General features: G+C 38.8%; 2 protein-coding genes across 2 annotated transcripts in view; both read right to left on the minus strand.

The window, feature by feature from the left end:
• The window catches only part of vps26b (VPS26, retromer complex component B), a 6,183-nt gene extending 1,382 nt beyond the window's left edge, over nt 1-4,801 (minus strand). Inside the window, exons 1-5 of the mRNA XM_034866613.1 lie at nt 4,101-4,801; nt 2,606-2,762; nt 2,245-2,409; nt 1,739-1,914; nt 1,485-1,627 (exon numbers count right to left, since the gene is read on the minus strand). Coding sequence (XP_034722504.1) covers nt 1,485-1,627; nt 1,739-1,914; nt 2,245-2,409; nt 2,606-2,762; nt 4,101-4,323 — 864 coding nt within the window. The 5' untranslated portion in view covers nt 4,324-4,801. The remainder of the gene's footprint in view (nt 1-1,484; nt 1,628-1,738; nt 1,915-2,244; nt 2,410-2,605; nt 2,763-4,100) is intronic.
• Nucleotides 4,802-5,850: 1,049 nt separating this feature from the next.
• Nucleotides 5,851-16,631, minus strand: jam3a (junctional adhesion molecule 3a). Its single transcript, XM_034866612.1, has 9 exons — nt 16,372-16,631; nt 11,291-11,362; nt 11,098-11,211; nt 10,747-10,899; nt 9,293-9,495; nt 8,012-8,111; nt 7,266-7,395; nt 7,103-7,154; nt 5,851-6,990 (listed from the first exon to the last, which is right to left on the minus strand). Exons 1-9 carry the CDS (start codon nt 16,517-16,519, stop codon nt 6,955-6,957), a joined length of 1,008 nt encoding a protein of 335 aa, XP_034722503.1. The 5' UTR covers nt 16,520-16,631; the 3' UTR covers nt 5,851-6,954.
• Nucleotides 16,632-27,433: the final 10,802 nt, after the last annotated feature.

Raw genomic sequence — 27,433 nt, forward strand, 5'->3', positions numbered from 1 at the left:
GGCGGGCAAAGCAGAGAAAGGGGAGGTAACCTTGCTCCTTATGAACTTTATAGTAGGAAAGATTCCAGATCGGCCCATCTGAGCTTTCATTTTCTCAAACGCAGAGCAGGATACCCAGGACTCGATTTACACCTATCGCCATTTCTAGCCACTGGAGGGGCCATAGGCCGGCTGGGGGGACTCATATTAATGTTAAAAAACGTGACCTTTTCATGCCATGGGACCTTTAATGTACTGCTACCACTGGATATTAACTCCTTATCCGTGAACGCTAAAGACCGTGACAGCAATTCTAGTGTTGTCCTGTTAAGGCTCTCACAAAAAAAATCATAATTAACGTTTGTACATCCGCTGTAAAATAATCTTCTTGAGATACTCGTACAAGCCATTGTTATGAGAGGTCTTTCAGGAAGTTTGTGTGGGGGGTTTTGATGAGGGTCAGACCTGATGTGACATATCACACGTAAAGGGGGCGTGTCTGTGTGACGCCACAGGCCACCGCTTTGTTCATCCCACAAAAACTTCTTTTCTAAATCCACCTTTTTAAAAACCTGAGGTTTAAAAAAAGGGGCCCGACGAAGGATACTGGAAAGCGGACCCGGAGCGGGGTCGCCCCTGACGACGTGGTCACAGATATTATGGTAAATGTCTTTTAATAGCCAAATGTTTTTAATGTTATTGTTATCTTTATACTGTCTTTTTCTATACTGTGTTCTTCTTGCTAAAAACTGATGCTGGAAGTTTTAATTTCCTTGCAGGAGTCGTCCCAAAAGGATTAATAAAGAGAAGTCTAAGCCAGGAAGCACCTGACACCGAACAGCGGCTGGGTGAGTCAGTTTAACACAGCACAACGGTATCAACGCATCCAGCTCCGGTCTCATTCTCACGTTAAATACAAACACGCAGGGAGAGGAGACGAGGCATTTCATGTTACCAGCTAGCTCAGCCTTCAGTGGCTGTGGAGAAGAAAGAAAAAAAAAAAAAGAAAAGTTGAAGACCATCACTTGCTCCCAGAGTCAAAATGACCTCTTCAAATTGCTCGTTTCCTCCAACAAAAACCAAAGGTATTTCATTGCCAGGGGTGTTATACATGGCCAAGTAATCCGGTTTCTGTACCTATATTTATAGAGTTAGGAGGACCAGGTCTTACTTTTACATTCTTCTTCATCATGTTGTTCTTCTATGTATATTTTTATCATCTGTGTTTATATTTTTCCATTGCGAGAACCTATGTATACTATGGTTACAGTCAATATCTACATTATGGAGACTTACTTTTATTTAATTACATATTATTCTATTTAATTTCACGTCACTTATTCACTTACACCGCACTATTTTTGTACTATGGCCACCTAACTTTACCTAAACATATCTCATATAATGCCACTTTACATCCATTCAGTACTGTAAAAATGCTGCTGTAACAAGGGAATTTCCCCATTGTGGGATGAATGAAGTATTCTCTCCTCTCAGTAGCCTACCTGCTGTTTGAAGTAGCGTCTCTCCTCCTCGTCGATCAGCACCAGGTTCAGGTAGTAGCGCACAGAGAACTTCTTGTTGATGTCTCGCATGGTGGGAGTCAGGTCATAACCAGCGAGAAATAACCGGATGGGAATGGACTCTCCTGAATTATCATACACATCGAGACAGGTTGGATAATAGAAATTGTGATTGAGTGAGGGACATGGTCCATGGTTAGAGTAACGGACTGAAATTGTGACTCAGCGTGGTTTACCCCTGACTGGAGCGCCGTCCATGATCTCGTACTTGGCGATGGTGTCGTTTTCGTGGTATACACTCGGACCGGTGCCCGTTGTCTCACGCTTGATGATGTCAATCTCCATGTGCTTAATCTTAATCCTCACCAGCAGGAAATAGATTTTCCCCACGATTACATCTTTCAGATGGTACCTGTCAGAGGACGGGTGCAGACATGAGCATTGGACCGCATTAAATAACTCCATTACATCTTAACTTAATTTGTCCATTAATCAATCCACAGGAAACTGCAATTTGCAAATATGGCACCAAAGAAATCCGTGCTTTCGGCCTCCTAAATGTATTTGCTGGTTCCTTTTGTTTTCTATGGTAGTAGACTGAATATTAGAGCTGGGCGATATGGAGAAAATCTAATATCACAATATTTTTGACCAAATACCTCTATCGGAACCATATAGATAAAACAGGATAATCATTGACAAAAAAAATGCCTACAGTGTGTTGCAACCCTACCAGTCTTACTTGGATTTGTTGTACTCAAACTCGATGTGGAGACAGTCCTCAATTCCAACTTCCATTTTAATGGAGGAGTTGAGTTCGGGGTAAGTGCTCAAGGTGTGGACCACAATGTCCATCTCTTTAATGATGTCATTTAGTCTTCTGATCACCGTGGCCCGAAGGAAATATCTGCAAAGGGATCAAACAGAGAATGACAAAACTACTGTTTCCGCAGCTCAGCCATCAAATGTGCTGTACACCGAAAGGTACACGTGGGCCACGTCAGGCGTCAACATGCACAGTTTAAACGTCAAAAGGGTTAAAGAGTAACCCTTTCAGTCCCCCGTTTCTCTGCGTGTAAAGCAGAGTGAATGAGCGAACTTACCTTAGCTTGACGTTCTGGCCTGTGTAGGACTCGTAAGGTTTTTCAACGTGAGTGAACTCAAAGTCAAAGGTCTGCGACTGAGTTATTTCACCCGGCCTCGCGAGATCTTTCACCAGGGAAACAAACTCGTGATGGTTTCCTCTGTCGTAGTACAGCTCTAGGAGAGACAGACGTTAAGAAAGAAAAGTTAAGTAAGAGGCGTCCACTGTAGGGCATCGCATAATATTTAGCCCTGACTTCAACATGCACTGATGTTAATAAGCGGTTAAATGTACATTCTGTAATACAGAGTCAGAAAAGTATGCATTTGTTTTAAGACATTTGAATTCAAACTGGGCAATCCCAGGCCGGGGTGGCTCCGTTGGTAGAGCGGGCGCACATTTACATAGACCTTGACGAAGAGGTCCAGGGTTTGAGTCCCACCTGTGATCATTTCCTGCATGTCTTCCACGTCTCTCTCACCTAGCTGTCCTGTCTGTTGACCCTCATGTTGTCCTCGGGTCAAATTTGACCCATTTTGGTTTTTTTTTTTTTAAACACAAAAACTGGGCCTTTGAAATAAGCGCTGAAAATGCAGAAATATCAAATAACTTTGAAAAAAATATTTAAAAAAACAAAAAGCACTCAACATTGAAAAAGTGACAAAAAGGTAAAAAAAAAAAAACGATAATAGCAATGGTTGACAGGAAGACAACACAAGAGTTAAAAGGCGAAAAAGCCCCAAAAAATCTTTAAAAAAAATAAGCAACTGGGAAATATATATATCTTTTGTCATAATCCTTAAACACTCATAACTACCCTGTTTGCTGAATAAAATAAGATTGTTTAACCTGTTTGGCAGCTCTTCTCGCTCTAGTTTCTGTTCAGTATTGTTATCATCATACAAAATAACATGTTAATATTTAGCTTGTGTTTTACTAAAAGAGCAAGGAGAGAGTTACCAGTGTTAATATTTTCTTTGGATCCTCCCTTAGTCCCAAATCTAATTTTTATTATTTTAATTTCATTTATATGCACCGTAATACCATAATATTCTAATAACTGAGGCTGGACTCTTCTGTATATGTGTACTGTATGAAATCATTGATGGGCATATGTAATGTCTCAACTAGGGCTGGGCCATATGGAGAAAATCTAATATCACAATATGTTTGACCAAATACCTCGATATTGATACCGCAACGATATTGTAGTGTTGACTATTGGTGCATTCACAAAAATAGTATTCATGACAAACAGATTTTTGATTAATAATCATCAGTAATGTGGATATAATGACTAAAGTATGTAAAGGCAAATAACAGAACAGTCACGACAGTCTGGTCAGTTCAGAAAATGGCATCACTTTACTGTAATGCAGAATATAAAACCAGGAAAAGACAATTATGCCATATTACGATATTACGATACATCCAATATCCCAGACGATATAATATCGATATGTTGCCCAGCTCTAGTCTCATTTGTGCAAGTTCTAAAGACAACATTTACCTACCTATTTGGCCAACAAATTCAATTTTGATGCCCTGGTGCTCCAGCCTCTTCCCGGGGTTCTTTAGGGTGACGTTCACCTTTCCACTCACAGTCTCGCCATCATAGAAAAGAAAGTATTTGTCTTTCTTTCCATCCTCAGTCTTGTGTTCAGCCTTCTTCCTCGTTTCAGCGTCATTCAGGACCACGTCAATTTCTGCACTTTGTCCAAAACTAAAGAAACTCATTGTAACGTGTGTGCTGGGTCAACTCTTACGTTAACGGACTTGTTAGCGAAGTGACCCCAAAGCACTGCTGATGTTCCAAAGTGGAAACCCCGAACACACCGTGAGGCCTGCGGGGTGTGCGAGCTCACTTCCCTTTCGGAGCACAGACACACTACTGACCATGGAACAAGTCGACGGGATCTTACACAAACTCCACGTTAGCTATATGTCCATACCGATGAAGCAGAATAGCAATATGACTGCACAACGAAAACGCACAATAACAAGTCCATTAGCAAATAAGCGCTTTCGTGTTTTCCTTTTGTTGACCCAAATGTCTCCAGGAAATAGTCTACTTCGACTAGAGACAAGTCTTTTCCTTAATGGACACAGTGCTCGCTGTGAGAATATATTACATGATTGTTTTCTGGAAGAAAACACGGTGAATGTTGTCAAATGATCAGGATGTACGCCACTTGCACTGTGTTAACTACTTCCGGGTGGAGCTTTTCAAAATAAAACGAGTGCTGGTGTTCCAAACCGGAAGTCAGACCTTTTTTTAAATAAAAATATTGTTTTAAGTAAGACCAGTAGTGAAAACTTAATTTACTAAAACTACTGCAATAAACTTTTTAGAAAGCAAGGGTGAAAGAAGTATTCCGGTCATTTAATTAAGTAGAAGAAGCAACAACACAATATAAAAATACTCAAAGTTCATGCATGTTTTCTGAATATGTACACTGTTCGTATATGTATACATACAGTACACACCTATGTATATAAATACACCTACGTGTATACATATATACATAGGTGTGTGTGTGTGTGCATATGTATGTATATATATATATATATATATATATATATATATACACACACACACACACACACACACACACACACACACACACACATATAGATGAACTATAAGTACTGATGTTGGCAGCTTTATTGCTGTAGTTGGCTAAAGTGGAACTGACTTTATCTTCTTTATATACTTTTGGACCGTTTCATTTAAAACATTTATCATTATTAAATCTCTACACTTGTTTTGTATATGCCATATTTAAAGTAATTAATAAATAGCTGTTTATATCTTATGGTACAATAGCTTCCTCTGAAATGTAGTGAAGTTGAAGTATAAAGTGGCATTAAATGGAAAGTACTTCACTTCACTTACAGTACATACAAAAATATGATCACTATACTTTTACTTTTAATGAAGTATTTAGGCATTATGGTAATGCTACTTTTCGTCTTGAGTAAAGTATCTAAATTCTTCCACAACTGAGTAAGACACATTGTGATGACAAAATGTTTTAAGCTAAAATTACTCATGTGTACATATGTTTAAATTTCCTTAAGACCACATGGATGACAAATTACTTTATTTTTGCAGTAGCCTGTTTAAAAAGTTCTTTACTGTCAAAAATTTACCAATTTAAGTGTTTTCCCACATTTCCTGCCTTGCTGCTGTAAATTTGTGTTCTAGTCTTTTCTCAAAATCAGTCTGGCATCGCAGTAAAAATAAAACATTTGAGTCTTTACAATATTTACAGTTCAAACGGTTTTAATAGTAAGAAAATAACATGAACATATAGCAATAATATCAAATGAAAAGTGGACATTTTACAACAGTTCCTGAGTTGTTACACAAATCCATGACACTAATGTTTGAAGTGACTGGCTCAACACTGCAGAACACTGGACAGTAAATACTGTAAATCTATTTCCAACAAACAGTTTTATTGCAGTATTAACAATAATGTATGGAGTGCAATGTATGACAATTAAAAGGTCAAAAATGCATGTATTTATGTACATTAAATACTGAGTAAAACTGGACAATATGTCCAATACTCATAAACTAATTAGTAAAGCACAAAAGGTCACTTATACACAGAAACAGCACTCTAAAAATCATACTTCGCCACCTTTATAGTACATATATACTTTGCAGCATAGTGGGGTATTTAGTATTCAAACTGATGGTTTACTCTGTACTCGTACATACTTGTTATCATCCATGAATATAAGAGAGGCTGATACATTGTGCCTTATGACATTGAACTCATCAGCCATTTACTGCTTATTGCCTGTATAACTACAGTATATACAAAAACAAGTTTAAACTCTTTGCCGTGTGCCCAAACTAGGAACATATTTATCTTATGAACAAAGATAATGTAAAGGAGTTTTGTAAAAGAATTTCAGTGTACTCAGTAAAAAGTTGAATTATAAAAGAGGATTTGCCCAAAAAACTGTGAAGGAGTGTAGCTTCCAGCATCTTTTCCGATACTGCGGGCCGAATATCAAACTCCACAGTTTGAAAATGGTTTTACTGTGTAATAAAAAGATTGTGGCAAATGAGTTAAAATAAACCAAACAAAGAGTAAAAAACAAGGTTTTTAAAGGAAATTAATGCTAACAGAGAAGTAAATAAAAAATGCTACTACTTTATAAAAAACATGAAACCGTACCACAAAATGATATTAAAATTACTTTGGCAAGTTGGTTTATTAGATTTTGATGTGCATCAGAGAATAATGTGCCATGTTACACCTTAAACTTTACCATGTGGACAGTCATTGTAGCAGGTTAACCTTTGTTTTTGCTTTTGTTGTGGTTTGACTTTGTCCCCCGTCTCAGCTGTCAAATGATGAATGAAGACTTGTGGCGAAAATGGCCCTGTGAAAACCAGGATTTATGAAACGAGTGTGCAAAACTGATGCTTTAACGGTTTCATGTGTTCATAGTAAGACATGCAATAAATGCTGTGTGTGTTATGCACACTGTTTACCTCATCTGCTTCGCCATATACAACGCCATCATTCTGTGCTGGCCAATTGTAGCTAAAACAAATACATAAAAAAATACATTATAAAATACAGTCCTTGACCTAGCGTAGAATTGAAAGACCAAATAACATATTGCCTCTTTACTTCTTAACAGTTTATACTCACTTATTTTCATTGTGACCTTTTTTGTGGAAGCATCCACGTCTAAAGGAATGACAAATGGAGGCGGTCAAACAGACGAAAACAGTCACTGCACCAAACGACTTGAAGAAAATCCCGAGGTAGTCGACGTCATCTGCAACAGGACACAGAGATGAAATCTTCACAGTTAGGCGGCCTGAGGGCCATCAAGTGTTATGATCTGTAGCCAGCTATCCAGTAAAATATCAAACATTTGCTGCCAATACCTAGAAAATGTCATTTATGGTATTAAACAAATATCTTTCATGGTAGCTGATCACACAACAAAAGTAAGACACAGGGTTCATACGCATTTCAAGCAATACTTTTCCTGAAAATCTCAGTCGACATTATACAATAAGAATAAAAATCTGTGTTAACGTTTACCCTCAGAGGTTTAACAATAACATGAATGACAATTGATGTGGTTCATAGTGGAATTTGTAATATCGCGCCCTGAATTGAAAACGATGTGAAATACATTTTTTATTGAAATACATATTTTTAATCACATATTATTCTTTGTTGTTAAAAAACTTCCATAATTTTTACAAAACTTTCTGGGTCTTTTTATTTTTCCAAAACATTTCCACACCTGTAATTTGCATTTTTCTAATTCCATAACTTTTCCATTTTTTTTCCCAAAACGTATGAACCCTGAAGACAGCTTTAGATAAAACTGATATCTTGTGATTGATGGAAAATAGGGACTCAGATGTTCAGACACTCACAGACTTCCATCATTTGTGAGGGACACTGCGCATATCCGGCATCATTCCTTGCCTGGCAGTAGTAGTCCCCTGCGTCCTCTTTCCTCACTCTTTGGAATTTCTAAGTAGACATTTTTACAGATTTCTCAGTGCAATGACAGACAGCCACATTGTCAACAGAATGCTAATATCATTTTCTAAAGACCAATTGTCCTAAATCATGTTGTAACATATATTCATATGGAAATGTGTTTAGTAACATAGTTGATATTATGTCTTTGAAGTAAACCATAAACACATCACCTTGGCTTTGATTGCAACCTCCTCCCTCTTCCATATTCCAGTTTTAGGTTAATCTGCCTTGCCGGCTATCTTTACACACTTAGATTAATCCTGCTATTAGTCATACGATGGTTCCAGTATTTATTTATAATATTAAGCTGTTCACATTTACATTACATAAGCTGTAATTGAGTATCATTAATGTTAAAGAGTCCCATGCACGGAACTGCCAACATTTCACTGAAGCAGATACTAATAAGGGAATAAGTTGATTTCTAAAAATACATGGTAGCAATAGTAACTAGTGGTGGGTGGATTGATCCAAATATCGATAACATGGATACCAAAGTTGGTATTGATATTCATCAATACTTTAGTTTCAGTTTCTCTCCAGAATGCACCACTGTGGTTTCATCAAAGCTGCGACCTGGCTGGCTGTGTCTGTGTAAGGGCTGCTCCTGTCACAGCGCGGAGCAGGCACACTTTGCTCCTTCTCCCCCCTCTTTGCCCCTTCTCCCCCCTCTTGTAATTCAATGTTGTACTGTCACATGACTCAGCGGCGCCAGAAGCAAGCAGCCAGCGGCCCACACACACAAGCAGCACAGAGACGGGGCAGAAGAATGGCATAATGGAAGAAAAGTGCTGTGTGGCTATGTGTTCAGGCCAAAAATAAAACAACAGCAAGCTGTATAATTTATAAATGATTGTAAGATACAATGTTAACACTAGCATATACAAATTCTGGGTTTTAACTTTTTAGAAATCCAAATGATAAATCACAAAAAACACTTAAAGGTCATGAGAATTCCTTTAGATTGAGCCATTTATTAGAAAGTATTGGTAGTATTTCGGTATCAGTGATACTGGCCCTGTATTTACTTGGTATCGGATTGACATCAAATTTTGCTATGAAAAACTAAATAAATAAAACTATTGTTTTTGTTGTTGCCATGCTTTTAGTGAAAGTTGACAATGTAAATGTAACATAAATGAGTAGTAAATAGCTATGCCCTTTCTCACCAGGCCTCCAGTGTCGGGGTTGATGCTGTAGGTAGAGTTGGCGGACCTCGGGCTGTTTTTGGGCTCCTGAGGAAGCTCCTCGTTGTTGTGGTACCAGCGGTACTGAGAAGCAGGGAAGCCTTCGTTCTCCAGACATCGCAGCTCGGTTGATGTTCCGACGGTGACCGCCTCTGGCACACGGCAGCGTGGTACAACAGGTTTCACTGCACACAGACACAGACACACATCAATCTACTGCACCTACGGCCTGCTCTTGTTAAGATTAAGCCATTGAATTTTGTATAGATTTTTTTGGAAATACACTTATTTGTGTCTGTTTAGCTTTGTGTAAAAGCAAAGTGGGTCACACTAAAAGCATTAAACATCAAAGGATCAACAACACAATAGAATGTACTAAACAGAAAGAACCTTAACAAAAAAGGCAAAACGTGCGTTCAAGAAACGAGGAAATACAAGTAGGTCTTGTGAAGTAAAAAATATATAATATATAAAAATATATTGAAAGTGTTTATTTTGTGGAGCGCTGCGTCTCGTCCGTTGGCTGTGTGGCTTAGTTCTGTTTGATTTAGAGCTAGCTTGAAACCCTATAATGATCCTGTTTCATTGGCCAGTTACCGTGCACGGGTCCACTACGTGACAAACCCTCCGGAGCGCACCACGTGTGTGCAGATTTTGAGAGAGTGACATCACAGTAACAACAAGTCTTGAGGAAGTCAGTGCAGCAGGCCCAGAAACAGTATGGCACATAACTCCTTAAAAATAACACATCAAATTAACGTTTTCACTTTTTTGGTCTTGCCACGTATGAAACAAACAAAGTATAGAAGTTAATTAGTGAGCTTTACAGGTGCTGGTCCACCTGTCCACCAGCATCCATCAGACTGTTGAACAAACAATAACCCCCCTCCCATCCATCATTCCAGACTCTGTCCTATTCTCCCTACCCACCCCTCTACTCGTAGCTACCCCCAGGGTTTTGAGTTTCTTGTAGTAATTCAGTATTTCACATTTATTTATTCTCTGGTATGATTAATATGGACTATGTATTGCTGTATGTTGTGTTTGAATGTGCCTGACCCCAAACAGCGTTCTTTTGATTTGATTTGTTAAGCAGATGTTGCTGTTGGACTGAGTCGGGCTAGCTGTTATCACCTGTTTTCATCCTTCATGCTAGCCATCCTAATCCACTGCCGGCTATAGGTTTAAATTTTAGGGACAGGTATAATATTAGACAAATGTTGATTTTTTTCCCTCTAAGTATTGGCAAGAAAGCAAATAATCTATCAAAGTATTTGTTTAATATGAATATACAATTCATTGATACTCCTTAATGTTAAAACTGAAGTGCTCTATTATCTTCTCTTTATCTGTTAACCTACAAGAATGTAAAGTGTAGATGTGCTTTAAGTCTTCAATCATAGACTAGTCGGTGGTGTGGAACGTGCTCACCGTACCTCTTACTGCGAGACTAATGAGTATCTCATCAAAGTCCCTTTGATCGTCGATGGCGGCCACCTCACAGCGGTACTCTGCTGTGTCGGCCCGAGTGGTGTTAAGGATCAGGATGTTGGCGGGCTCTCTGAGCTGAGCTCTCTGCTCCAAGTCCCCTTTTAAGAGAGGGGAAAAAAACTCTTTACAATTGCTCATTCACATTAACAGCGGGCTTTCACAGTTCACAGAAAAACAGAATTCAATGCCAAGTTCCTTCAAGGTACCATTCATTCAGCCAAGCTTTCAGCCCTGAGACATTACTGTGAAAGGCTGCAGCCCACGGGTTAATGGAGTTTTCAAAACAAGCGGTTTACCTGCTATCCTGTTTTGAAAGTACACATAACTGGGGACACCGTTCTTAATCTTTTTCCACTCAATCCTCGGGTTGTTTGTTGAGATGGACTCTATTAAACAGGTCAGCTCGATGGCTGCGGGGGAAACAGAATGCATCATGAAAAGAAAAGCTACTTTAGCTAAATAGGTTAGAGCGATTTTTCTGCAACTTACGCTCAAATTCATTTGCCCACACAACCTTGTCCGTGGTTCGGAGGATTACCCCAAGTGATGATGGGATGTGACCTGCGAGGGGGAAAAAAAGAAGAAGGAAGACACTGAAAGCTGAGTAACCCTGATGGCACACAGAAGCATTTTCATTAGCAGACTTTATTAACTGGGCATGTTGCCTAATAAACAGTGGATTAGAGTGATAAATATAGAACCTCTCAGAGAGCCTTGGGATCTGATTTAGGGTAAACATTTCTTATTAATCACTTCACATTTCTGTTCAAGAAGATTAATACCTGGGTCTAAAAATTAATTTCACATGCACAGCATAGACTTTGGGCATAAACTGACTCGTGGGAATAAACTGACAGTATGTGACTTGGGTCCTTTTATAGTGGTTAATTGGATAATAAATTGGCTGGTGATGTAACGTCGAATGTAACATTTTTTTTATTGTTCTGGCTTTACCCCTGTGCACTGCCTTTTAAATGAAACCCTGACAGAAGTTAAAGTGCTGACTTCCAGCTTTGCACCTTTTTGTTTGACACACCCTGGAGAGCGAGTGTGGGAAGACTTTTAACCAAAGTCCCAGTGTGAGGACAATGCAGCAGCAGGACAACATCATAAGCATACTGACAAGGCAACCAAGTATTGTTTCAAAGACTAAGACCAAAGGCAAGAAGCTCCTGAAACAAGTCCGACTCAAGATGGGAATGCAGTCCTTTATAAACCAGGGGTTTCCTAAGTATTTATAATAATTTAATTGAATGTTTATGTGTTTTTGTATTTTAGTTCAGCATAACTTGATAGGCTGCACGTACACAACACAACATACGCTTGTACCGACGACAAGTAGAAAGGAAGACTGCCAAAGAAAGTAAAAATAAAGACGATGCTTTTAGACTCAGAGTGGATGGGCTTGTCTGATTTCCATCAAAAACAAATCTGATGTCAGAATATGAGCATCTGCGAGTGTCTGGGTGACAATGTGCCTCTGAGGCATAGCTGGAATTGGAAAATAGTGGGTTGGTCATTAGAGCAGAACATTGTAAAACATTACAAGATATTTTAAATTTTTTAGGTTTAGTGAAGGAGCTTCTTCACCGAATTGTGACACTAATTCACACTGCGGTTCACGTGATAAATAATTTACCCAACACAAAACAACTCAGAAGCACAAAAATAACGACAGTGGGAATGTGCTTAAATTCAAAGGATATTTAATCAACCATATCGTGTTTTCCCCCCGGCACAAACAACACATGATGAGATATACTTATTTTAAGTTCACTGCATGAGTTCACTCCTTTGAGCAAACAGTGTTATTTTGTAAATGTCAGATTTTAATGGCAAGGGGCATGCATCACAAGTGTTCTCAAACCTGGGCCAGTGGACCGAAAATAAGAGAGTAAGAGTGTAGAGCGAGGGGTGTGAACCATCAAATTAAGAAAATGTTAATTACAATGTTAAATGCGCACATAATTGTGCATGTGTCTGATTTAAAATGCTGAGGATAAATAAGCATGTTCCATTTCCACTGGTATCCTACACTCAACGTATTGTGCCTGTGCCACAATAGTGCCCGCAATAATTGCTGGGTGTACATATGACTAACGCCACCCATGCTGATTAATGAAGGCATTATTGCTCCCATTGTGGTGGGGGGTGGGGGGGCTTCAAATGAAGGCTGAAATTAGATAACAATTTAATTATCTGAGCAGGCCTTGAATAGTGTTAGACACCCCCCCCCCCCCCCCCCCCCCCCCCCCCCCCCCCCCCCCCCTTTGCCCGAGGCACTGTGCACTCTGACTAACTATTTATTTAAAGCAGCCTCGTTTCCACACGGGTGAACCTGAGATGACACGTAGCTAGCTAGCATACAGCCAACGCTTAGCCTGAAAGTGATGGAAACGCGGGTCCTGCCAAAGCATCCGGTCATATGAACACAGCTGCCGACACTGACGAGATGTGACTCCCAGGTCTCATCTTGCGTCTATGTTGCTGACTTTCCCACCCTGTACATCAACAAGCTATTTTTAGCCCAGCTGTGACTGGACATCCCGGGAGACACAAGGAGAGCTCGTCCAACAAACGCTCCCTCGGCATATAGTGAGACAGAGTGAAGAGTTGTGGGCTGAATCTACAATAGAAGCAGAAGCTTTCCTCACACTGCAAGTGTACATGAACAAAAAACGAGGGACAAGCAAAAACTACAGCGCTTTCAAATACTAGACATTTGATGGAAACTGTTACGAATGGTCCACACTGCAAAAGTATCACATTACAAAAAAAACAACTAATCATTTCATGGATTGCAACATAGAAGTGTGTAATGTATTATTCTAAGTTTACAGGAAATTAGTTAATAATTATGTTTATCTAAAGTCCTGTTTTTTTATAAAGCTGGAACACTGATAAAAGCTCCTTGGGGGCAAACATTTTTTGCATGTCACCCTCCCCCTTCTCTCTTTGGCCAGAACTGTCCAAAAAGCAAACTAGAACACACAGTTTTCTGTTCTTATTAGTCACATTTGATAATAACTGACATTAAGAAGTTGGATGGTGCATGCACACACACCAAAGAAAAATTACTGCACAACTGCACAACAAAGTACAGTGTTGACATATCTTTAAAAAGAAAAAGGAAGTAGGCCGTGGGAAAGTATAACCAGTCAATTAACATGACAATATGTAGCTGATTACTAATACGAGTTTAGAATAGAAGCATTCAGACAACAATGGCTGGTCCTCCAGTGACAAAATGTAGGCTGAAGACAACATTTTTGAATCATGAAATTAATCTCAGCTTGCTGGAAAGCAAACACAGGCTCATTTTTAATCCTTGTGTTTTTTATAATGCATAGACAGAGTATAGGTTCATAGGCTGTTCTCAGAGAAACGCGCTCCTAAATGGCTGCATTCTGTAATCCTCGTATGCACTAAATATGAAAACACTGCCCATCCCCACTCCTGAAACAAAACAAAAAATAGCTCATCCAGTGCGTCTATTAAAAGCCTTTTTCCCAGACATTCCAGTACAGTCTCTGCCAAATATGCTGAAGGCAGAGTTAGCTGCAAGCAACATGGAGAGGTGTGCGGAACAAGGACGCCTGGGATTCACAGCACACTGGAGTGACTGTGTATTAACAACTAATCGCTCCAGAAGATAATTCTAAGACAGTCGCGCTGTCATATGTACTTGAGGAAAATGTAAAAAAGGTGCACAGGAACTGTTTTCTAAAGCCATTGGCGACACAAATGACACTGGTGCAGGATCCCAGAGTGAATTAACGTTGTGATAGCTACATTTTTCAAGATACCGAATGTGTCTGACTTTCGGGGAAATGTGCCATACAGACGGTAGAGTCTAGGGTTTAAAAAATTAGACTATGTGTAAGCAAGAGCTAAAATGATTAGTCCAATAGTTGGTTAAAAAATTTAAGATTTGCTGTTTTGATGATTGTAACTGAATATAATTAGATTTGGACTGTTGCTCTGTGCGGAATTGTAATGTTTATTGTTTAATTATGGACTTTGATTTTTTTTAATTGCATTATTATATGGCTCTGTAGCACTGTAATGTAAAGTGAAATACAAATTAAATGTGTTATTATTGTTATTATTATTGTTTCCCCCCTATTTTCTGACATTTTAAAGATGGAAAGATTCATCTATCAATCCAAAAAGAATTGTTAGTTGCAGCCTAATGTAAACATTATATATAACTTAAATTAGAAGCAGGAACAAGCTTATAAAGTATAGTATTAGTGTGGAATAACATGCTTTATTCAACCTTAAACCTACCTACAGTAAAGGGACAATCTCAGGAAATGGATGTTAAGGGATTAAGAAAATATTCAGTCAAAACATTCATTTTGTCTTCTTTAAACTAAATAATTTAAACGTAAGCACCAATGTGTGAAAGTTGTATCATGCATGAATTGAAAAACATTACAGCTGAATAATATGCATCATTTAAACCTAAAAGCAGTCGGAGGGCAGAATTCCAGACTTTTAATATGAATCTAAAAAAACTTGAATCAGTTCTGCTTCTACTGGTAGTGAGTTTAAGAACCAAAACACACTGTTAAGAGTAAAAAGTAAGAAGCTTTGCTTTGTCAGTCACTTAGTCATTTGATTTGTACTCGCAGAGGAGATGGGTCAAAAGCTCCTGCTAATGCAATGTGCCATTTGGTAATCACCCACTCCGCTGCTAATTGTCACCCAGCAGCAGGGTGACCGCACACCAAGTGCACACACCAGGGGTGTGTACAACATATATATCACCTTGCATCAGCTACATTGATCAGCTCCAAAGCTCCAGCTGTTGTTGTTGGGCAGGGATGATGATGAGGCCCCATGGCTGACTCTTTTTTTTCCATTTTCAGCACACTAATAACACCACACTCCCCATCATCAATCAGCAGCACATGATCACTAAAGGTCGATACACACACCTTTAGATGGGATGCAAGCTGATTCACACACTGGATTTAACTACAGCAACTAGTACTGTATGAACTCCCATTACTGTACGCGTCTGTTGTTAAGGACAATAGATGCATTTAATTTGAAATTTGAACTGCGGGTACGTTACCCTTAACGTACGTTACCCGCAGTTCAAATGCCCTTTAATATCACAGGACTGATACCTTATGTTATGTGGTCGCCTTTTAATTTCACCCAAAGTAACGTTTATGTTTTTTTTTATTCTGGAAATTTCCTTAATAACTAACACACGCACTAGCATGCTAATTTCGAGGCATGGTTATATGTTTCTACAATAGAAACAACGGTAACATAAACGTGAAGGTTACTACGTCTTTTTTTCAGGTTTGGCTCACAACAGCAACGTAACGGGAAAAATATCTCACCGAAAATTAAACCGTAACAAAACCCAATGCAATACATAACGGTAATGCTTTCTCGACAATACCCAACCTGTATAGTTATGTCAAGCTAACGTCTGTGTTCTAACGTTAGCATTGACAGCTCCGTTATGGCTGTGATTTAACGGTAATGTTAGCCGCACCTCGTTAAGCGCAGCGACGTTTTTACAATGTGGGGGATGAAGAATAACTTACCTAAGCTGGTGTACAGAACAAAACATGCGATGAGTTGTAGAATCGCCATCTTGCAGCGTCTCATATATCGGTTACAGGAGCACACACTCAGCACCTCTGAGAGGTTAGGTATGAGGATGGAGCGGAACAGACTGGTGGATGTTGCCATCGACGAGTTTCCATAGCTACAAGCTCTATGGGGAAGGGTGCCCTGAGCATTGTCTGACAGGCGATGGGCGGTGCCAGTTGATACAAACTCCTCCTCCAAAACCAATAGTGGAGTGAGTATTCAGATCGTCTGCTTAAGTACTGATGACTTCAGTGTGAGTCGGTGTAACCCTTCTGGAAAGTTCTTTAGAGCTAGTTACAGACCAAAGAAGTTGTGATGCCAACTCATCCATTGGAAGAACAAGCTAAACCTTTTGTATAAGTCACTGAAACGGGTTAAGGATGGAAAAGGCCATGATTTGGTTTATTTACTTGAAACTACTTTTAACTTAATTTTTTAATTGGTTATTTTCTCTTATTTCTTTTTTTCTTCTTAATGTAGATTTGCTTTGTATGTGCTCCTATGTTTTGATTATTTGCTCCACCCAAGGAAAAAGTTACATTTTTTAATGATTTGTTTGCTTGTATATTTGTATTCTGAATGAATAATTTTTTTTTTTTACTAAAAGTACTGATAACCTGTGGTGCCGAGCCGTACACTGTACTTAAGTACAATTTTGAGGTACTTTTATGTTCCATTCTATGCTACTTCATTTTCAGTGGTGGAATTTTAAAGTCTATTCATTCAAGGCACTGTACTCCTCTGAGCAACCTATTCATCCATCACTGTACATTTTGGAGGCAAATATTAATCATTACATTTTTATTATTATTTCTTTTTTATTTAAAAAAATAGTTGCAGTCATGTACAAAATATTTAAAAAATTCTCTCCTCCTCAACCAACTAAAACAGTAAAATCCTGCTTTTACAATAATGCATGAATAATAATAATCAGGTAGGCTATATACCATACTTTTAATACTTAATGTATACATATACATTCTTTTATTCCTCTATTATTATTATTATTATTATTAGTTGTAGTAGTAGTAGTAGTAGTAGTTATCAGTTAGATTCAGTGAATAGGACTTTTATTTGCAATGTAGTATTTTTACAATGTGGTATCAGCAGCGGTGGAAGAAGTATTCTGCTGAATATTTTTACCATGAACCCCTTGATTGATTGATTGTTTTGAAAAAATTAAATTCCGGGGGGAAATAGTGAGAAATTATGCCACAATTAGAGTTTATAGAGACATCTTCCAAATGCCTTTTTTTGTCCAACCAACATTTCAAACTCAAAAGTATTACACTTAAAATAATCAACGTTAAATCATTTTCAAAATAGCAATAGCCAATTAATGTCCATAAATTGACCAATCGCTTCACCTGCAGGTAAAATCACTAGTATCCTAACTAAAACTGACAAATTATGTAATCTAAAGTACAATATGTGATCTCTGAAATGTTGTGGAGTAGAAGTATGAAGTGGCATGAGTGTTATAGCCTACTATAAGAGTGTAGGACCTGCAGACTTAAGGGCTCCTTTTTTGGGGGGGGGGGGAGAAATAGGGTATAGAGTGTAAAGCAGACAGTACATGTACACACACATACCTGGACTCACATAAATACTTGGACACTTGAACACTTGACTTGACACTTGACTGATAATTTATGGTAAATGTAATTTTGTAGCCAAAGGTTTTATTGTTATTATTAATATTACTGTTACTGTTGTTATGTTATGTTATGCTAAGTCTTTTTTTCTCTCTACACTGTATTTTTCTTGCTGAAAACTGCTGCTGGAAGTTTCAATTTCCTTGCAGGGGTCATCCCAAAAGTATTAATAAAGAGAAGTCTGTTTCAGTAGCAAAATGTTGCCTGTAAGACAAAGCTGAGGGCTTAATCAGCATTAGGAATCACTACAAGGGCATCAGGGCAGGTCAGGGGCAGATGGACGGTTCACAGACAGGAAATGCCTCGACACCAGTTTAACCTTTGGAACAGTACTCAGAGAATAAATTCACTGGAACAATTATTGGCAAATACACCGATCCTGCTAAATGAAATGAAAACATAAGCAGAATATTTCGCACCAACTAAAATTTACATGAAAATAGCAGAATCCTCTGTTCTGTACTGTGTGTCTATACCACTGACCCTTCTAAGATTTAATGTATGTAATGTTCCCCCAAGTTGTATCTATATTTGTGGTTCGATGTAGCAAATGCTTGGAGTCTTGCAAATAAACAGCGGGTGGCAGTGTAAAACCAGACATTAGTGCAGCTCTCTGTACTGCATAGTAGACACATCCAAATTACTGCACCATTGCATGTTAATGTTTAGGCAAGAATAATAATAATCATAACATATGTAGTCAATTTTGTGATTCTTCAGAGAACCTTTTAAAAGGATATTGTGTATACAAGTTCCATTCTTAGTCACAGAAAACACAAGCTGGATTTAAAACCGGTCTTACAGTGAGCTCAAGCGTGTTCCCTTTAAATACAACCCTGATTCACCGACAAAAAAAGACAAAGAGGGAAAAATAAGATGAATTCATTTTCTGCCTTGTTTAAATCATCCCGCACTATCTGACCATGCTGCTCTCCCCCCACTGTTGCAGTGCTGGTAACATACGTTGCTAAGCAATTATTCCTCCGTTGCAAGGCCCCATCTGGCTGCCCTTTGTCAAATCTTATAGAAAAACTGTACATTTTCCACGATGCTAACACAAGCAATAATCAGGTGTGTACTGTTGTTTTTTTTTCCTCTGAGAAAAAGATTCACAGGCCTTATTTTACTGTAATTTGACTGTAAGGGCATTTACATCCCACTTGTGCAAAAACTGTAGATGAAATAATGATGTCAACTGAGATTAATCCAACTCTGAGCCAAAGCTATGACGCCATCCCTGCAACACAGCATGTCATATTACAGGTCTTGCTTATAGACACCTTCATTTCCTGCTGTATGTTGTTTCTTGTGCACTGTGAATGTACTGTATATCTTTCAATATATAAATATTGCAGCAATGTTTTTCAGATTTAATTTCCACTCGTCTATCCGGTCTCCAGCCCATGAGCCCTGTTCCTGTAGGCTTGACAGACAGGCCTGACACCAGTCATGTTATTTAAGTATGCACTGTGTTGAAATAAGCACAGGATATGAAAGCATATCAGCCTGCATTATTATGCAAAATCTCCAGGGGAATGAAACAGCAAATTTTCTTTTAGGCCTACATAAAAGAAGATTATGACACTGCAGGTGCTGCAGGTTAAATAACTGAAAGAAGTTTGCTTTTTACATTCTTTCCAATGAGCGACGAGTTGACATATACAGTATATTAAAAAACATAGTCACTGTATTACAGTGGCCTTTTTTTTGTGCAGAATCTGGATAAGGGCTTTTTTTTTGCATGAAATATTTGTATTCAGCATTTTAATTTTCATATACGTCTGCATACAGTGCAGTTTTACATACCAATGCATTGTCACTCAGTTCTATTTTCTTTAAAGACTTTTGTGTTAATGTCATGACGGCATCCTCAGCTGTGTTTATTTTTGCCTGTTGCATCTCGATAAAGCTTTATTGCCGCTGTCCAAGGAGCCGTCCAACAGATGCTGTCTGACTTTTCCTCATTCTGGTCACCTGACTCCCCCATCCTTCTGCATCACCTGTGTCTCATTTCCCAAATCAGCCTGCAGTACATACACCAGCCCCTTTTCCCCAGTCAGCTGCCAAATTGTCACTGTTGCTTTGTGCTTTCGCTTTCCTGCCTCTGATACCCAGATGTGGAACCTGTCTAGTCTGCACCTGCCTGCACGTTTCCCTGACTAATTCCTGCTATCCTCTGGATTCTCTAACCTCAACGAGGACTTGCCAGTAAGCTTATCTATGTTGACCTTAACTATAAATCCCTGAATTGCATTGTCTGCATTTGGGTCCTATATTCCTTGATGCCTCTCATCCACATGCCTGGCAGTAAAAGTTTTCAGATCTACAGTATTTCCTTCAAATTTTGTTAAATAAAACTGCATTATTCCCTCAAATTAAAAAAATAAAATCCAGTTTAAACTGCAGGCCTCTCATGCTTAGTCCACACTTTAGTCATATTTTCCTTCTGCAGCCTCTTAAGCTATAGCAGAACACAGAGCAAGCAGTCTTCTGTAGAACATTATGGTAAATATTTTTTTATTATTGTGGAGTTCTGCAATACAGCTACAATAACTACTTCTTGTTTATTTCAATCCAGACATTTGGGGAGATGGTAAATAACATGCGGGGTGAACTGGCATTGCCGACTAAGCCTATAATAACACTGTGGTGCTGCATCATCATAAACCAATTTAGACACCAAACATACCAGCCAAATGCTAACGCTTATTGATTTTCTTTCACATATTTTGATTGATATTGTGATCCAGGGAAAAACAATAAACGTGTCTCATATTGGTGCGTGTTGATGTGAGCTATTGTAGTACATGATCTCTATGCTTCAAGATAAATCCTACATGCGTGGCATTTGTAATGGCTCTCCGGCCTAAAGTGATCCAAAGAAATGTGTTCTATGTATGGCTGTATTTTGATCATAATTGTCACACTTTTCTTGATGGATATTCTTTTCTCTAAGTAACCCTCTGTGAGTGTCAGAAACCTGCTCCCAACCCCCTTCCTGCAGCTATTATTACTGTGCATGCAAAGCGAGACATTTCTCGTCCTGCCAATATTTCTGCTACTTATTGTTCTTTTCCCCACTAATTCTGTAATGTAATTCAGTTTTTAAGCTGGACTCTGCATTTCAACCGAAGACTGTGGAGAGTGCTCGGGATGTGTTCATGCTATTTTTAGCCTCTGCTCTTTAGAGGTTTATTTTACATATTAAGGATTGCAGCTGACACACATACGGCTATAGCTTGCGTTAAAAAAGCTGCAGCCAGACAGTGTCTCCTCAGAGCAACTGTGGGAGGCAGCTTAAGGTCCAGATATGGAGGCGGCTCACATTTTCAGATCAGATGGTGAAGGCTGAGGGACAAAGCAGGAGAGGACAAAGTTGCACCTCATGCATGCTGAGTGAGGGAGGCAGGAGTAATTTCAGAGGGGGTTTCCTCACAGCGTCAATGAATTTACTGCATGACTCATTTAACTTTAAAGTATCGACAGTTATCAAAGAGATATTCCACAAAGGGAAATTAAATATGGTTCATAGTGTTCCATGTAACTTGAATTTCACCTTTTTGTTTACAGTACAGTTAGCAAATACATCACGTTTATCATCTTATTAGGTCAGAAGTCATCAAACATATAACTGGATGTATTACAGCACTGTGCTGTACTACGTCCAACCTAATGAGATTTTTCTCGCCTAATGCAGTTAGTACATATACACTGTCATATCTGTCATCATTTCTCAAAGCTTGCTTAATTGATATTTTCATAAGTTTGGTTGGCATTCAGGTTTATCCACAACCAAAGCGGCTTTGCGCCATAATAAATATCTTTACATTTGATACTTTAAGTGCATTTTGCTGGTAATAGTTTTGCAATTTTATTATAGTAAAAATTGGAATGCAGGATGTTTACTTTCAGCTTAGTATTTTAACACAATATGGTATTGTTTCTTTTAAGTAATCAATCATACATACAGGTACTTCTTCCACCATTTAAATGAATTATTCTGCAGAGATTATTATTGCCTTTTGGTTGACACATCCTTTGCAGTGGTTTCAAAGAAAAAACAGACCCTGCAGTAATCTCCATTTTAAATGCTGTTATATCCCTTTTTAAATAAATGGATCAAGCTTTGGCAAGAGCCAATCTTTTGGGCACTCATGCATGATAATTATTTGCTGAAACGGCCTCTTCCACTCTTTATTTACTTGTAATTGGCCACCAGTATGCAACTTTACTCTGTTTTGCTTTATGCTCAGTATGAAGCAGTACTGGTGTCAATATCTCAGAACACAAGAGCTGAATTATGTAACATGTCGTGACCAGCACTCAGTGGTGGAAGAAGTATTCCAATTGCTTCCCAAATAGGGTGACATTGATTCCATGGTGGTCTACTGTCTGTTTTTTTTTTTTTAACACCACAGTAAAAAAATACTCCATTTCATACAAGTCCTGTATTCGAAACGTCACTTCAGTAAAAGAACAGAAGTAAGTAGGGAGGTGGGTACAGAGGGTGGACTGGTAGCTGGAGGGATGCCAGTTCACCTCCTGGGCACTGCCAAGGTGCTCTTGGGCAAGGCACCAAACCCCCCTCAACTGCTCAAGGTGCCTGTTCAGCAGTTGCAGCCCACTCACTCTGACATCTCTCCATTAGTGTGTGTGTAGGACCTTAGTGTGTGTGTGTGTGTGTCTATGTGTAGTGTGTGAATGTAAGAGTGTAAATTGGAATACAAATACAAAATATAGACTTTTTAATAAATTATCATTATAGTCTGTTATGTTACTAGATAATTAATGTGTAGTGTATATATAACCTAGGATAATTTGATCTGCTTTATATATGTAGTTTAATCTATGATAATGCATCATATGTTATTTCAAACATACTATAGCTTTAAAAGAAATGTAGTGGAGCAGAAGCAATGTATACTGAAAATAGCCTCCTCGAGAGGTACCTCTGAAGTACAGTAAGTAAATAAACTTACGTCTGCCTTCCGAAGTTGTCTTTATCGTTTAAATTACTGGAGACGGGACATTAAAATCTCTCCAGAAAGAACTAGGATTTGATCTTCAACCTCAGATTATGAAGCCTGCAGCTTATCTTGGTGAGCTATTCCTGAAACTCCAAATGTACATGTACCTTCTGTCCTTTGTAATTCACACAGAAAGAATCCTAATTTAGTATGTTGAAAAAACTAGTCACTGAAGAACACTGGTGAAATTTTCCATAACAATTTGTGCCTTTTCTGTGTAAACTATTAGTCTTTATGTAATAGGAATTATAATCCCCCTGTAAATTCTGCCTAGACACCCTGAAATCCACCAAAAGTTACCAAAAACATGTAGTAGAGCCATCCCCTTTGCCCACTACCCTGCGTGTTCTCCATGTAAGCTGTACCTTCGTTGAATTCTTAGTGAGCTGTTGCCTTCCCTTTGGCAACATAGGGACAGATATTAAGCATAATCATACTGTAGGTTTGATCATGTGCAGTGAATCTGTATTGTCACATGTTTGTGGATCGGTGAGGAAGCTAATAAAGCTCCTCACCTTTTCTTTTCATCAATGTAATCAATGAGTACAAAGAAGAAGCAGTCTACCCGCCATGACTACAGCAGTATTAATCATTTGGGAAGAGAACGTACTGATCAGCTGGCTGGCAGGCTAAGTCAGTTTGTGTTGCTAAGCATTACAGAAAGTTTCTATGTTGGTTGCAATGGGGTTAACTCTCAAAGTTTTGTCAAGTCGAAAAACATTAACTGACTATATAGATACATACACACTGCTGGGGTCACTTACAAATTTCTGTTCCACTCCATTATGGACCGAATATCAGCTGATCTGACTGTGGGTGTGTGTGTGTGTGTTGGGGTGGGGGGGGGGGGGGGGGGGGGGGGGGGGGGGGGGGGGGCTGATCTTTAATGCAATATTTACATTACCCATTAGCAGCAGCCATTCATCCAATGTTCCAGAGGCTCATTCTGTTTACTAATCTGATATAATTTTAAACATTGAAGAACCCTTTTGCATTTTGTAAGCACGTTGTGTAATCAAAAAAATGCAGCCCTGGTTAAAAAACACATGCAACTGATCTCAGCTGGTATTCTGTCTATGATGGAGTGCATTGGGAATTTTTAAGTGACCCCAAACTTTTGACTGGTATTTTGTATATATGCCTTCTGTCTTTCTTACACACACACACAGTAACAGAACTTTTGTTCTTGCTGAAGATGATGCGAACAGAGTTTCACCCACAGTGAATTTCATAACATTCAGAGAGGCTAAATGGAGCTGTGATGCTTCACAGCACATCAAGAGTCAGAAAGTAGCATGCACTGCATCTACAGCTCAATTAACACTGTGATATTAATAGCGTTCGCAAGTAAGTTGAAAGACAGCACGATGCACAGGAGAGAAAAATGTTGAGACTTGATAATTTCAATGTGAGTTTAGCGGTGAGCAGGCAGCTTTAAATTAAGATTTTTGCCTCATTTTAACACTAACTGCAATATTCCTTGGCCTATAATATCTTGGTGTATTATAATAACTAATAATGAGTTCTATTTCTGGCAGTTATGCACACCTTTGGAGAGTGATGTGAGTCCATGGCAACCATACATGTAACCTCTTGCTAAATTGGGTTCAGCAACATGATTTGATGGGTTTTGCAGGGAGACTTCACGTTAAGTGTCGTGGCATAGACATCAGATAACTTAACCTTCAATCATTTCCCTTTCTAAGGTGAAACGGCATCCAGATTCTGCTGCAGGTCAGTACATTAAAGAAGACAAAGGGTGGCGCTTCACTACTCCCATATTATCCCCATAGTTCCACCATTTAGGTGGGCTGTTCGCAGACTCAACTGATGACCACTAAACATGACAAGTGATTCTCTTTGGAGGGGCAGGGCAGAGAATGAAAGTGACTTTGAGGCCCGGAGTCCTCTTGCCAACGCAGTATGTCACTCAAATCGACTGCTTCATAGACAAATAGAGATTAAAAAGAAGAAACAGTGAAGGCAAAAAAGTTGACGTGTTTTAGTCCTGGTATTGGAATTCAAATTATCACCATTTTCATGATAACATGACACTGTCTCTATCAGCACATTTCTAAATACAAAATGCTGCCAAAAAAGGACAAAAACAGTTAATTAGGTGTGACAAAAAATATTTTTTTTACATGTTTAAAGTGTTATATTATAACTCTAGTACCATTTAACCACCATGCAATTTCCCATTTTATTGGGCTCAATATCTATCTGTCTATCTACTCTTAGACACAAATATATAAAACACCAAAGGAGGCTGGTATCTTGTGTAAAACTCTGCTGACCACTACTGGACAGAAGGATGAATAATACTGTGAGAGTGAGCGTGAGAGCTTATAAAACCCCATAAACAGTCATGCAGCAGAACATCTGTTGAGCAGGTTAGTCGGCTGCAGGCCGACTGACTGATGCTGCATTGGCCCTCAGTGTACACATCCAGATGTCTCTGTCACTAAAGCATCTGTGGAAGCTTTGGGGTCTATGCTTAGTCACACCACCAGCGTGCAGGTTTACAGAACGTGGGAATAAAGGAGGAGTGCAAGAATTTGCTTTGGTTTTGGTTTAACATTATGGATTATGAATGCCATAATTGTGGATTTAGTGGATGTAAACTAAAGCCTTCACCAATGTGGACATGAAAAGGTTGCCTGCTCGCAGTAGTGACAGACTGAGAAGATTCCACCGATAACGGAGATAGTGAGAGGGGAGGAACGCCAGATGTTGGGCAATTCCACTGAGCCAGACTAATAAAAGGTAAGCCAATAAAGTTAATCTCTTATTTCTTCAGTTTCAGATCCATGGGGATTCTTGCAGTGCATCACCATATTCAATAAGTCTTTTCTCATCATTGAAAGGATGCAATCATGCACAAACATCAACATAACAGAAACGCATTAAAAGAGGAATCTGATGAATCATGCATGTAACAAGAACTATGATGAAAATAATCCTGAAGTAGTTTTTCTGGGCAGTGCCGCTGGTCCCTAAAGCATTCAAAATTCAGAAACCTTCATGCTCCCTTGCTGCCCTTTGGTAACACAAGTCTCCCTTAACAGAGCTGAAAAACAACAGCTTTGTTGCGTAAGAGATTCTCTTAACTGCTCTTATCTTTTCTCTGCTCTGGCTCGTAGGAAATCAAATTGTATCGTGGAGAAAATGAAGAAAAACAATCTCTTCTTCGGTCTTATGAAGCAAACGCCATTATGTCATGTGTGTTGCATCACTCCGGAAAGTTTTTATACCTATCAAGGCTCATGCCGAAGAATGTACAGCATAGGCCAGGGGTCAGTAGCACCGTCAAAAGAGCCATTTTTGGACAAAAAAAAAATAATTTCTGGAGCGGCAGAACATATTTGAGCGCTTTAATGAAGATAAAACAACCTAAAAAGTCTTAATTAGCCTATCAACATTACTACTAGGTAAATGAACGTTCATCCAAATGTTTTTTGTCAGAATATGACAAGGACCCAAGTGCAAATGAGAGGTAGCCTGGAAATCAAACCCCAAATCTGAAAGATTAAGGTTCTGGCAATGAGTAGGCTGAGGAAAGTCGCCCATCTCGAGGGGCGGCACCAAGCGTGCATTTGAAAATCCCACTGCACGCAATTGGATAACACTTCGACCAATCACAACAACACACTGGGTGACGTATCCAGAGCCACATGCGCTTAGCTACCAGCAGAGCTAACTGGTAGATTATACTGAAATTTTAGCTCACCTCTGGGCCCGCCTATATCAGATTCAGCAACGCTATTGGTGAAAAGAAAGACAGCCCTCTCTCTGAGAATAGATACTCTGATATTTTCATGAATATTTAAATGAATAATTAACTAATTATTTAATGTATTCACTATATGTAAAGGGCTTTTCACGCCTTGCTACGTTCTGAGCTCCCACAAAACTAGCACTGGAGTATGGAGATTTGATCCAATTCTTTAAAGGACATGTGTTCTGATTTTTGCAGAAGTTCTAAAATTTGCTTTCTTTCTCTCATCCCAGCCGCACACTTTTCAGCAAATGCAGTGTTCTTGTTTGGAAAATGTATTTTAATAGGCTAATACTGCTTTTTTTGGTGCTAATATCTAGCCGCAGATGAAGCATACCTGTATATATATATCTGTCTACGCACTCTTTCATTTTTTATTTAACTTTTAGACTCAGAATTCATAGCTAGCCTTGTTAGGAAAACTCAAGACTAGCCAGCGCTATTGAGGTTCAGCAAAATTTAGAGGATAAGGCCATATATTGACTGTGTTGCAGATTTTAGTACATTGAAATGTTAACATTTTATTCAGTGAAGACTACAGCATTTTCACATT

The sequence above is a fragment of the Etheostoma cragini genome, chromosome 3 (genome assembly GCF_013103735.1).
Source record: "Etheostoma cragini isolate CJK2018 chromosome 3, CSU_Ecrag_1.0, whole genome shotgun sequence".
Lineage (NCBI taxonomy): Eukaryota > Metazoa > Chordata > Actinopteri > Perciformes > Percidae > Etheostoma > Etheostoma cragini.